Consider the following 14,009-nt stretch of genomic DNA (forward strand, 5'->3'; position numbering starts at 1 on the left):
TAAATTGTATTGACTTAGCCTTGTGGGAAATCAAAGCCATCTGAAATTCCAACCCTGATGAATTAAAACAGTCAAACATCTTTAAAATAGAAAAAAGTACATATGGATGTATTAACCTTAGTGAGTTTTCTAGTGGGGCCTTCATTTCCTGATTTTACTCTTTTATAATGTCAACACAAAACAAGAGATAAGGATAGAACTACATTATGCAGAAAAAAGGAAGGCACTTGTTAAACATTAATTGCTCAGATATGGTTATCAATACTATGGAACTAAATGCTACCTAACTACCAGATAAGTTAAGATTTAATTACCCCCTTTTCTTTTCCTTTCAAAATCTTTGAAATTACAGGATAACTTGATTCAAGTTTGCAGATTTGCCCATGGTAGTAATGGCTGAGAAATGTATTCCTTTAAAACAAAAAACACTCCATCTTTATCTAGCCACAGAAATTTTGACCACAGTAGCCCAGATCTTTAAAACTGTCACTTTACTAACAGTTTTAGTGTTCTGAAAGTCTACCTATATGGTACTCTGTTTTAGCAGCCATACTTTTCACAGAGTAGAATGAACACTATTTCATATATTCCATATCTTGCCAGGAAAGAAAAGAAGGTTATAAGATGACAGACAAATCATCCAGCTTGTTCAACATACTGAATCCCAGAAAACAATCTTCTGGCTATGTGAGTGCCATGGCAGAGTCACAGCAAGTGTCTCAAAAATGAAAAATATAGAAACAGAAAGAGTAAACAAAAAAATTTCTAGCTATTGGGATCCTTAATTAGCAAAATCTACCTAAGCTGGCTTGCTTAAAAATTCAGAAATCCAGAAACTTCCAAAATAAAACAGGTAATATAATATCAACGTTTTGGTGTTTCCAAATCTTAACTAGTGTTTCACAATGTAGCAGTTTAAGTATAACGCAATCAACAATATCCAAAGAGCCAAAAACATAATATGAGCGAATACTCTATCTCCCTACCAACCAGCAAATTAAAAAGATGAGACGTCATATTTGTTACCCAAGTTCATACAAAATTTTTAAGTTCAATAACATCCAGGACTGGTGATGGTGATAAACAGCATGTACAGCTGGTAGGAATATAAATTAGTACAGCTATCTTGAGAACAAACTGGCATCTTTTAAAATTTAAAACATCCATATCCCTATGACTGAGCAAAATTCTATTTCCTGGGATCAGCCCTATCTTCTTTAAGCAGGATTCAAAAAGATATCCATTACACCATTGTTTATATTCATGAAAGCAATAGTAAATGGCTAAATAATATCCATTTTAAGAAAGTCTATGCTATAGTTTAAAAAGAAAAAAGATAAATATGTGTTCAAGTGGAAACATATCTATGGAATACTGTTAAGTAAAAAGAAGTAGAAAAAATAGAATAACAAAATGTGATACATTTTATTTAAAAAGGTTTAAACCACACAAAAGTAATAGTATAAAATTTCTGCTGGTATAATTTTTGTATGTAAATGCCTACCAGAAAGTAAAAGGATATATACCCAACTCACAAGTATGATTACCTGCATGGAAGGGACTGTGATTAAAAGTAATGATTAAAAGAAATTTTAATCATAACAGTAATTTTAACGTTTTTTTTACAAAAGGATAATATATTCATGTGAGACATGCATTTAAAATCATTTTTTTTTTGAGACGGATTCTCGCTCTGTCGCCCAGGCTGGAGTGCAGTGGTGTGATCTTGGCTCACTGCAAGCTCTGCCTCCCAGGTTCACGCCATTCTCCTGCCTCAGCCTCCCGAGTAGCTGGGACTACAGGTGCCCGCCACCACACCCAGCTAATTTTTTTTGTATTTTCAGTAGAGACGGGGTTTCACCGTATTAGCCAGGATGGTCTCGATCTCCTGACCTTGTGATCCGCCTGCCTCAGCCTCCCAAAGTGCTGGGATTACAAGCATGAGCCACCACACCCGGCCTAAAATCAGGTTTTTTAAAGATGAAACTACATGGCCAATGATATGACAAAACAAAGAAATAAAGAGTTATATGGGCTACTATCACATAAAATAAATAAATATATTGGTGACCCAATCTTCAACAGAGCTCAAGAGAGCCAACCTTCCTCCCCACACCTAACACTGACTGGCAGCACTAGGCCTGATCTGCCTACAGTGCAGGTGTCAGCTGAACCTGAAGAGACAACCAAATCTACATGCTAAACCTAAACAGGGTAACTGTCTGCTGAAATCACAGATTTAAAAAGCATCAGAAGTCTCCGAACATAATATCCAAAATGTCCAGGGTACAAATAAAAATCACTGGTCATACCAAGAACCAGGAAAATCACAACTTAAGTGTTAAAAGACCAACAGATACCAACACTGAGCTGAATGAGATGTTGAAATTATCTGACAGATTTTAGAACTGCCATCATAAAACTGCTTGAACAAGTAATTACAAATATCCCTGAAAAGAATAGAAAAATCCAGCAAATACAGAAAAATTATTATTTTAAAAGTATTAAATAGATATTATCCAACTGAAAAATACAGTAACTTAAATTTTAAAACTCACTGGAAAGGCACAATAATAAAGATGCCAAAAGATAACAATCAGTGAACTTGAGAATGAATCAGGAGAAGTTAGTCTGAAAAACAAAAAGAAAACACTGAAACAAATGAACAGAACCTGAAAAAACCTGTGAAACTATAATTTTTAAAAAAAACTAGATTCGTATTATCAGAGTTCCAGAAGGACAGGAGAAAGGACGTGGAGCTAAAAAAGTATTCTACGAGAGAACAGGTGAAAATTTCAAAATTTATGTGAAAGACTTATACCTAACAAATTTAAGAAGGTGAGCAAACTTCAAATATCAAGAGCCCAAAGAAATCCATGCCAAGGCAGATCGTAACTAAACTTCTGAAAACTAAAGAAAGAACCTTAAAAACATCAGACAGAAATAGCATATTACCTATAGGACACCAACTCAAATGACACTAGATTTCTTTTAAGAAACCATGAAAGCCTAAGGAAGTGGTACAATATTTTTCAAGGACTGAAAGAAAAGAACTGTCAACTGGAAATTCTGTATCCAGAAAAACTATCCTTCAGAGATCAGGGGGAAATAAAGACGTTAACAAAGGAAAATACTTCCACTGCTAGCAGACCTGCCCTTAAAAAATAGCTAAAAGGGGGCCAGATGCAGTGGCTTACACCTATAATCCCAGCACCTTGGAAGGCTGAGATGGGAAGATCACTTGAGGCCAGGAGTTTAAGACCAGCCTGGCCAACACAGTGAGATCCCATCTCTAAAAAATATTTAAAAATTAGCCAGACGTGGTGATGTGAGCCTGCAGTCCCTAGCTACTTGGGAGGCTGAGATAGGAGGGTCACTTCAGCCCAGGAGTTGGAGGCTGCAGTGAGCTAAGGAAACTCTCTAAATATCAAGAAAAACAGAAATGGAACAAAAAAGGAAAGAACAAGGAATCAGTAAACTAAATGTGCAGCAAGATAGAAGGTTTGAATAACCATGAATATAAAACACATGAAAATATACCCTAAGTATATGTAATTGAAAAGCTGAAATAACTACAAGAAGAAAGACAAACCTACCATTTTGACATAGCTTTATTGGTAATGAATAAAACCAAAGTAATCATTAAGTACATCTAACACATTCAAACAATGTAATTAACAAACAAACTAACATACAGGATACTGCATCTAATGAGAAGAGACATTCTTCTCAAGTGCATACTTAATTACAAAAATTAATCATCTGCAGAGGTAATAGATATTTTTAACATTTAAATTAATCAAGATATGTTCTCTAACCACCATGGAATTAAGCTAGGAACCTATGACAAAGAAAACTAGAAGAACTCCTCTGAAAATAAAGAAACAAGTTTCTAAATGACTCACGGGCCAAGGAAGAAATAAGGGCTATTAGAAAATATGCTGAACTGAATGATAATGAAAATAATACAAACTAAAGCTTGTGAGATTGGGAGATACAGCTAAAAGCCACTTTCGAGAAATATTTTTACATAAACATATACATAAATATATTTGAGGAAAAAAAAAGAAAGATTGGAAATTAAGGCATGTTCACCTTAAGCCAGAAAAAGAATAGCAAATGAAACCAGAAGGAAGAAATAAAGAAATTAATAATATTGAAAACAAACATACAATAAAGAAGACCAATGAAGCTAAAAGTTGGTTCTTCTTTTCAAAGAAAATATTAATAAATGCCTGCATAATTTATTGTCTGCATAAATTAATGTCTGAAATGGAAAAAAGACATCACTACACAACCTATGGATATTAAGACATCATAAAATATTCTGAACAACTTTCAGCCCATAAATTTGAAGATGTAGATAAAATGGGCAAATTTCCAGAAAACACAACTTTCAGAAACTTATAGAGAAATGGAAATCAGAATAGTACTGTAATTATTAAAGAAATTAAATCAGTAATTTAAAACTTCCTACCAGAAAAAAAAAAAACCCAGAAAGAAAAAAAAAATTCAACCTTAAATAAATTCTTCCAAACAACAGAAAATAAGGAAATACTTAAACAAATTTTACAAAGCCAGTATAACTTTAATATCACAACTTGACAAGGACACTGAAGAAAAAGAAGTACTGGCCAATTTCACTCATAAACACAGCTGCAAAAAATCCCATATAGGCTGGGCGCACTGGCTCACACCTGTAATCCCAACATTTTGGGAAGCCAAGGCGGGCCGATTGCTTGAGGTCAGGAGTTCGAGACCAGCCTGGCCAACAGGACGAAACCCTGTTTCTACTAAAAATATAAAAATTAGCTAGGCATGGTGGCGCGTGCCTGTAATTCCAGCTACTCAGGAGGCTGAGGCAGGAGAATTGCTTGAACCTGGGAGGTGGAGGTTGCAGTGAGTCGAGATCGCGCCACTGCACTCTAGCCTGGGTGACAGATCGTAACTCCATCTCATAAAAATAAATAAATAAATCCTAAATAAAATATTAGCAAACTGAATCTAGGGTATAAAAAGATAACAATTTATCATAACCTTGTTGGCTTTATTCTAGGAATACCAAAGGTGGTATAACATACAAAAAAACCATCAATATAATTACCATATTAAAGGATAAAAATAATCTACTCATCTTAACAAAAGCATTTGATAAAATTCAAAATCTACTCATATTTAAAAAAAAAACTTGCCTAGCAAACTAGGAAGAGAAAAAACTTCCTTCATCTGATGAAGTTTATCTACATAAAAACTGAAGTGAATATGATACTTAATCAGAAATTATGAAATTAGACAAGGATGACCATTATCACCACTTTTCGATAGCTAGTGCAGTAAGTGCGGGTTGGCAAGAAAATTAAAAGGATTAGAAATGGAGTAATACAACTCTCATTACTTGCAGATGACATAATTGTATACATTAAAATAAAAAATGCATTAGCATTAAAAACTATTCAGCAAAGTGGTTGAATACGTTCTTTAGCAAGGCATTTAGTAAGTGTTTAGGAAGATGACTGAATACCAAAAATATACAAAACTCAATTGTATTCCATTAATCAGTAACAACCATTAAGTTAGTAAGATGTATCTTTAAAATGACTATTTTTAAGAGAATTAAGAAGTTAGTATTTAGAATAAATGTAATACAACATGGGCAAGCCCATTACATAGAAACTTAAAACTATTGAGAGAAATTATAAAAAGCATAACAAATAGAAGAATAGGATCCACTGTTGTAAACGTATCAATTCTTTCCAAAGCCATCTATAGATTCAATATAATCCCAGATAAAATCTCTACATTTTGGAGAGGGGAGAGATTTAAAAACCTCATTCTAAAAATTTTAATAAAAATACAAGGTAAAAGAACACAGACGCCAGAACTAGCCAAGATTCTTTAGAATAGGTCAAGGGGGAAGACTTACTCTACTGGATCTCAAGACTTTTTATAAAGCTGTCCATAATTAAACACTGTTATATTGCTATAAAGACTCATGGAAGAGAATAAAGAATCCAGAAACAGACCTACACATACATTGACACCTGATTTATGACAAAGATGACATTAAAAAACAATAGTGAAAGGACAACCTAATCAATAAATGGCTCAGAGTCAATATAAAATACATATGGAAAAGTCATAAAATCTAATTCTAAACATTAGAAGTAAAAAAAAAAAAAAACGGTTTCTAGATAATGACATAGGAGAATATACTCATGATCTTGTGGTATGAAAAAATTCTTAAAAAGGATAAAAGCTGTACCATAACAGAAAAGATCAACAAATTGGACTGGAGTACATTAAAATTTTTCTGTTTGTCAAAAGACAAATTAAGAGAATGAAAAATTTAATAACAGCATGGGAGCATATATTTGCAACATATTACCAAAAAAAAAAAAGCTTACATCTAAAACATACAAGAACTCCTTACAAATGACACACACACAGCACACACATATGGCTGGACTGACTGGCTACATCTATAGAGACAAGAGTTTTTTTTTTTTTTTTTTTGAGACAGAGTCTCGCTTTGTCACCCAGGCTGGAGTGCAGTGGCGCAATCTTGGCTCACTGCAAGCTTCGCCTCCCAGGTTCAAGCAATTCTCCTGCCTCAGCCTCCCAAGTAGCTGGGACTACAGGCACGTGCCACCACACCCGGCTGATTTTTTGCATTTTTAGTAGAGATGAGGTTTCACCGTGTTAGCCAGATTGTCTCGATCTCTTGACCTCGTGATCTGCCCACTTGGCCTCCCAAAGTGCTGGGATTACAGGCGTGAGCCACCACGCCCAACAGAGATATTTAATTTTAAAGTAAGTTAGAAACAGCATACACATGCTATGTATACAGCTTAATTAAATTGCCACATATTCCTAATTCTTTTACTAACAAGGCCTCTATAATAAATTTGCTGATTTCTATTGATCAACTTTTGGTCTTTTTAGCCATAAACTTTTCAGATAATATTAATTTAGTTTTACCTTATTATAAACCTTACTTTATGTGAAGGAGTGGGGAAGAAGGGCATCTTATGATGAAAATTTTAAAAGAATATAGCCAAAATGTGATCATTGCCACTATGCCAGAAGTTACGATTTTTCTAGCTGTTTCAGAATTCTGTATTTTAGAAAGACATCATGCTAAGAAAAATATTTGTATGTAGTAGTACCTCCATACTTTTACCCATATTTTCAGAGCTTAAGCAAAAAAAAAAAAGTTTTAAATCAAATACCTAATAGTCTTTTTTGTTTTTGTTTTTAATATATATTTTTTTGAGACAGAGTCTCGCTCTGTCACCCAGGCTGGAGTCTAGTGGTGCGATCTCAGCTCACTGCAGCCTCTGCTTCCCAGGTTCAAACAATTTCCTGTTTCAGCCTCCGGAGTAGCTTGGATTACAGGCACGCACTACCACGCCTGGCTAATTTTTGTATTTTTAGTAGAGACGTTTCACCATGGTTTCACCATGTTGGCCAGGATGGTCTCGGAACTCCTGACCTCAGGTGATCCGCCTTCCTCGGCCACACAAAGTGTTGGGATTACAGGTGTGAGCCACCACGTCTGGCCTGGTCTTCTTATAGAAGAAAACTTCCATTTGGAATACAATGATTTTAAATTGTATTTAAATAAATCTGGTGTTCTTAATTTAAAACCTAGTTGCAAAATTTCCACAAACGTGTGGTGAATCAAACTAGTCATTTCATTCATTAAAAATGTGTAAAATGTGTGGGTTCCAAGTAATTTGCATCAAATGCAAACAACTAATAACTGTATTTTTGTGATTAAGAGCAAGATAATCTTAGATTCACAGCTCTGGCACTGATTAGCTATGTATAAATAAATTACTTTAGTCTCTGAATCTCAGAATTTGCATCTCTAAACTGTGAGTTAAAGTTCCTATGTCCTAGGTTCTTAAACAAAATAATGCAACTAATCTCCTAACATATTGTTTGGTAAATAGAAAATATTCAGTATATGAAAAGAAGAATGTTCCACTAACATAGGATATACAATGGAAGGAACTCCAAACCCATAAGCAATTATAAAAAACAGTCAGATGCTCTTGAGCAACATATATTAGCTAGTTAATAATATCTGTAGAATTTATTTTACAGCTTTGTCACTAACAGTTACCTGCGAGATTGTCAAGCATGAAGTTCAGTAGCTTTCGGGTTCCATCTGGGTCCTGGTATAAGTTGAGAATATCCTGTGATAAAGGATTGCCTAAAGCAGAAGATAAAAATAAAACCTGTAAAACTTACAACTGCAAGGCAAGACAGAAATGTAGACTACAAAATAAAATACTAATTTCTTAAATTGAATTCTACTGTATTTAATCTATTATATATATTTTAAAAATGTATGTGTAAATTAATATTCTCTTTAAGATAGTCATAAAGAAAAACTTCAGAATCTTCAAACTCTAAAATTTGGGCTTGTCCAAAACATATATACACATATACATAAAAGCATATATATTAATCTTAGTCAATTCTGAAGTAATATCACAAGCTGGCACCTTGAAGTAATCCTATAGGTTCTACATTAATCTTTGAAAACCTGCATTTATCTTTTAAGACCACAGACAAACTCAAATAGCCCTATAGGAGAAAGAATGAGTGATATCTTAAAAAAGAAGGGGTCTTCTTAGAATATTCATATTACATGTAGGGAAAACAAACATATTTCAAGTAAGAAGAAAATGTGTTACCAAGATATGTTAGTGAAATGTGAGAAGAAAAGAATTTTGTTGTAACAGTAATTAGGAACGTGTGAGTACTAAGAGTACAGATTTACCATACATCAAAGAACACACTATTGGTAACAGACTATATAGTCCCTTAAGAAATAAAGGAGGTGTTCATTAAGACAAGCATGCAACAACAGTCTAGCATTCAAATTTGAAAAAATAAAAACCAAAGAACTTCCAAAATTGAAGGTTCTGTTAAATAAAAAATGAACCAAACCTTCAATGCAACACACACCCACCAGCACAGCTACAAATTTTTTTGAGACAGTCTTACTCTGTTGCCCAGGCTGGAGTGCACTGGCACAATCTGGGCTCACTGCAACCTCCAGCTTCCGGGTTCAAGTGATTCTCGTGCCTCAGCCTCCCAAGCAGCTGAGGACTACCAGCGCCCGCCACCACGCCCACTAATTTTTGTATTTTTAGTAGAGACAGGGTTTTATCATGTTGGCCAGGCTGCTCTTGAATTTCTGGCCTCAAGTGATCCGCCCGCCTCGGCCTCCCAAAATGCTGGGATTACAGGCATGAGCCACTGTGCCTGGCCTAAACAAATTTTTTTAATGACCAACCAAATGTTACAAAGAATGCAGAATACCTTGAACTCTTCTACTTCAATTACTGGTAAATGGTATGAATACTTTGGAAGTCTGGTTGGTAATTCCTAATTGACTTGCAAGTGGGAAGAGGAAACTTCCTAGGGTGACGGAAATACTCTATATCTTGATTTAGGTGCTGGCTATTAAGGTGTATACCTTTGTCAATATTAGTGAAACTGGATTTTAAATATTTGGATATTTTACTGAATGTGATTATAACTCCAAGTACTAGGGGAAAAAAACTCTTGATGAATGAGTTAGGCAGTAGATTAGACACAGCTGAAAAGAAAATCAGTCATCAAGAAAAACAGATTCAAAGAAAATTATCCAAAATGCATCACTGAGAATCACAAAGATGGAAAACATAAGACAGTAAAAGATATAGATGTTAGAATACTATATGAAATCGGAGTTCTAGAAAGAAGAACAAGACTTAAGTTCTGATCAAACATGTGAAGATTTTAAAAGCTGTCACTCCTGTCCTCACAATTGAGGTTATAGGACAAACTGCTGTCCCAAACACAAACAAGCAGATACAGAGAATCACAACTTACTGGCAGCAGAAGTCCACAGCTAGAACTAGAACTAGAACTAGAACACTTTAAAGTGTAACTGACAAATTACTGGAGGCTGCATGTAGATTAGCTTGAGAGTTAAAAACTCCAAAAGGGCCTAGTCTTAGGGCATTCCCACACTTTCCTAAGTTTTACTTCCAGGAGTCTTACCAGGCTCTCACTATAAAGACTGGAGAAAAATCTCCTCATTCTTCCAAAAGGGGGCAGCAGAAAGTAATGTTCTCCTTAATAAGAACTATCTTCAAAGGAAACTATTTTACCAGAATCTAAGTTTTCCCAAAGCTTAACAGACCTAGAGTAAGATAAATGCCCTCTCTAGCCTTTGACATCAAGTAGGGAAATAGTCAGCTCTGGCTCACTAAGGCAAACCTAATTACAGGACTATAGGGCACTTCCTCTCCCTCCACACCTTACCACTACATCAACACCTACAGCAAACAGTAAACATATTTAACTCCTAGCCAGAAAGAGAGATGAGAGAGAGAAGTGAGAAAAGGCAATATCTGAAGAGGAAAGGCTGCAAATTTTCAAAAACCAGTTTTTTAAATAAATGAACTGATACAAGATGCACAATATATACAAAGAAGTTTATGAAAGGATTTCATTTAAAAACAGATTATAGTGCAAACTAGAAAATGACAAACAGAAGACTTTAAAACGAGACGGGTTGTGGCTGGGCACAGTGGCTCACGCCTGTAATCCCAGCACTTTGGGAGGCCGAGGCGGACGGATCATGAGGTCAGGAGATCGAAACCATCCTGGCTAACACGGTGAAACCCTGTCTCTACCAAAAATACAAAAAATTAGCCGGGTGTGGTTGCAGGCGCTTGTAGTCCCAGCTACTCGGGAAGCTGAGGCAGGAGAATGGTGTGAACCCGGGAGGCAGAGCTTGCAGTGAGCCGAGATTGCGCCACTGCACTCCAGCCTGGGCGACACAGCGAGACTCTGTCTCCAAAAAAGAAAAAAAGAAAAAACAAAAAACCAAGATGGGTTGAAAGAACCAATCATATCAAAAGAATAAACAGGAGAATGACAAGTGTCAACAGCGACAACAGCAGCTAGAATACAATAAAATAGTATCTCCAAAGAGTTACATGAATTGTAATTGAGATTTCAAACACTCCTATGGTTATCGACAGAAAAAAGCACACAAAAAAATTAGTATGGATGAAGAACAGAACACTAGCAACCAACTTGGCCTATTATTTACATAATACTCCACTCAGAATCCAAAAAATATGCATTCTTTCCAAGTGCACATGAACATTCACCAGTGAGACCATATTCTGGGCCAGAAAACAAACTGTAACAGATTAAAAAGGAAATAAAATCATACAAAACATACAGTCATGGCCTAACGAAATAAAACTAGATACCAACAGACAAATATCCGGAAAGTTCCCAAATATTCTGAAATTAAACATCACACTTCCAAATAATCCATGAGCCAAAAAGGATGTCAGAAGGAGATTTTTTAATGTTTTAATTGGTCCGGGCATGGTGGTTCACACCTGTAATCCCAGTGCTTTGGGAGGCCAAAGTGGGAGAACTCCATGAGCCAGGAGTTTTAAGACCAGCCTGGGCAACATGGTGAGACCCCATCTCTACAAACAAAAAAATTTATTTAACTGGGCATGGTGGTGTGCACCTATAGTCTCGGCTACTCACGAGGCTGAACAGGAGGATTGCTTGGGTGCAGGAGTTAGAGGCTACTGCACTCTAGCCTGGGTGACAGATTGAGACCCTGTCCCAAAAAATAAAAGTATAATTAAATGTTTTGAGTTAAAATGGAAACATGACATTATCAAAATTTGTAGGATATGGAAAACCAGTTTTTAGAGGGAAACTTACAGCTTTAAATGCTGATATTAGAAACAAAAAGATCTAAATTCAATGATAAGAACAAATGAAACCCAAAGCAAGCAGAAGAAACTAAGAGCAGAAATCAATTTAAAAAAAAATACCAAATTCAAAATGTGGCACAGTTTGAAGAAGAGGCAATAAAACTGATACACTTTCTCTTTGACCAGAATGAAAAGACACAAATTATAAATATCAACAATGAAGGACAGCCAAAAAGACAGTGAAAGGAAAGGAAATTTTTTTTTTTTTTTTTTTTTTTCCAGACAGAGTCTCACTCTGTCTCCCAGACTGGAGTGCAGTGGCACAATTTGGGCTCACTGCAAGCTCCACCTCCCAGGTTCACGCCATTCTCCTGCCTCGGCCTCCCGAGTAGCTAGGATTACAGGCGCACACCACCACGCCTGGCTAATTTTTTTTTTTTTTTTTTTTTTTTTTTAGTAGAGACAGGATTTCACTGTGTTAGCCAGGATGGTCTCGATCTCCTGACCTCGTGATACGCTGACTTTGGCCTCCCAAAGTGCTGGGATTACAGGCATGAGCCACCACACCCGGCCAGGAAAAGGAAATATTAAGAAAACTATATGCGTGTAAATTTAACAACTTAGAAGAAATGGACAAATTCCTTGAAAGACAGAAACTACCAAAGCTCACTCAAAATGAAATGGATAGAAAACATCAGCAAAAATGCCAGAGTAAAAACCTCCAAAAATTTGCTGTTCTGCACAAGCAACAACGACCAAAAAATCCAAACAAACAAACAAACAAAACAAAACAAAAAAGCTGTCAGAATCAACTATTTGAGAACACTGAGAATTAACCAAATGACTGCGGGAGAGAGCTGACATGGCTGTAGGGGAAAAAAAGAAAAAGGTGGGAGGATAACCTTAATGACCCATATGTACAAAAGAAATAGAAGTAGAAGTTAAAAACGTTTCCATAAAGAAAATTCCAAGCTCATATGGTTTTATTGGAAAATGCTACCAATCATTTAAAAAAGCAGTAATAGAAACGTTTTGAGTTCTAAAGCATTCTGAAAACTCTTCCTGAAAATAAAAGTAATAGCAACAACCTCCAGACAGAGTATTTGCCCACATTCAACTTGCATTAATGACAAAAACCATTCAGCAAATGTGGGGAAGAAGGAAAAATTATTTAACCTGAAAGGATATCTACCAGAAGTCTACAGTTAATATTAATGGTGAAAGATAATGCTTTCCCCCTAAAATCAAGAACAAGGTAAGGATGTGCACCACTGTCACTTCTATTCAATATAGTACTAGAGGTCCTAGCCAATGTGATAAAGCAAGAAAAAAGAAATTAAAAATATGTATCAGAAAGGAAGAAATGAAAGTGTTCACAGATCAAGAGTTGGTAAGAAGCTCCAAGAAAAAGTAAATTTACAAACATCACAAGAGACAAGGCCAATACAATTAAATATCAATTGTATTTAATTCTATACAATGAATAACTGAAAATTTAAAAAGCAGTACCATTTGCAATAGCATAAAAAATCAAGTAAGTAGATATAAATCTAGCAAAATATTTATAAGATCTATACCCTGAAAACTACAAAACTTTATACGAAAATAAAGCAAAGAAGATCTGTGTAAATGAAGAGCTATACTGGAGTGAAAGACTCAATATTAAGTCTCAAGATTAAGGTATTGATTATCCACAAACTGATCTGTATATTCAACATAATCCCACGACAAATTCCAGCAGGATATTTTGCACAAATTGTAAGTTCATTCTAAAAGTATATGAAAATGCAAAGCATCTAGAAATGTCAATGCAACTTGGAAAACTGTGAACAAAGTTTGGAAACTCATAATCCCTGTATCATAGCTGATCATAAAACTAAAACAATCAAACATTTTGGTATTAGCATAGAACAATGGGACAGAATAGTGTGTTTAGCAGCAGATCCACACATATTGGGGCATCTGAATTTTGACAAAGTTGCAAGGAAAATTCCATGTAGAAAGTATAATCTTTTTTCAACAAATAGTGCTAGAATAACTAGATATGCACATGCAAAATAATAAACCTTGTGCCATATATAAAAATTAAACCATCAACCTAAAGGTAAAATCTAAAACTATAAAATTTCAAAAAAACAAATTTGCCTTCATTTCTATTGTTAAGTAATATTCCATTATATGGATGTGCCACAGGTGTTATACACACAACATGAATGAACCTCAAACACATTATGCTAAACCAAAGAATCCAGA

At 35.2% G+C, this 14,009-nt stretch overlaps 1 protein-coding gene across 1 annotated transcript in view; it reads right to left on the bottom strand.

The window, feature by feature from the left end:
* Window positions 1-14,009, bottom strand: part of CNOT6L (CCR4-NOT transcription complex subunit 6 like) — a 107,664-nt gene that overhangs the window by 35,111 nt on the left and 58,544 nt on the right. Inside the window, exon 5 of the mRNA XM_030819037.1 lies at window positions 8,129-8,218. Coding sequence (XP_030674897.1) covers window positions 8,129-8,218 — 90 coding nt within the window. The remainder of the gene's footprint in view (window positions 1-8,128; window positions 8,219-14,009) is intronic.

The sequence above is a fragment of the Nomascus leucogenys genome, chromosome 9, assembly GCF_006542625.1.
Source record: "Nomascus leucogenys isolate Asia chromosome 9, Asia_NLE_v1, whole genome shotgun sequence".
NCBI lineage: Eukaryota > Metazoa > Chordata > Mammalia > Primates > Hylobatidae > Nomascus > Nomascus leucogenys.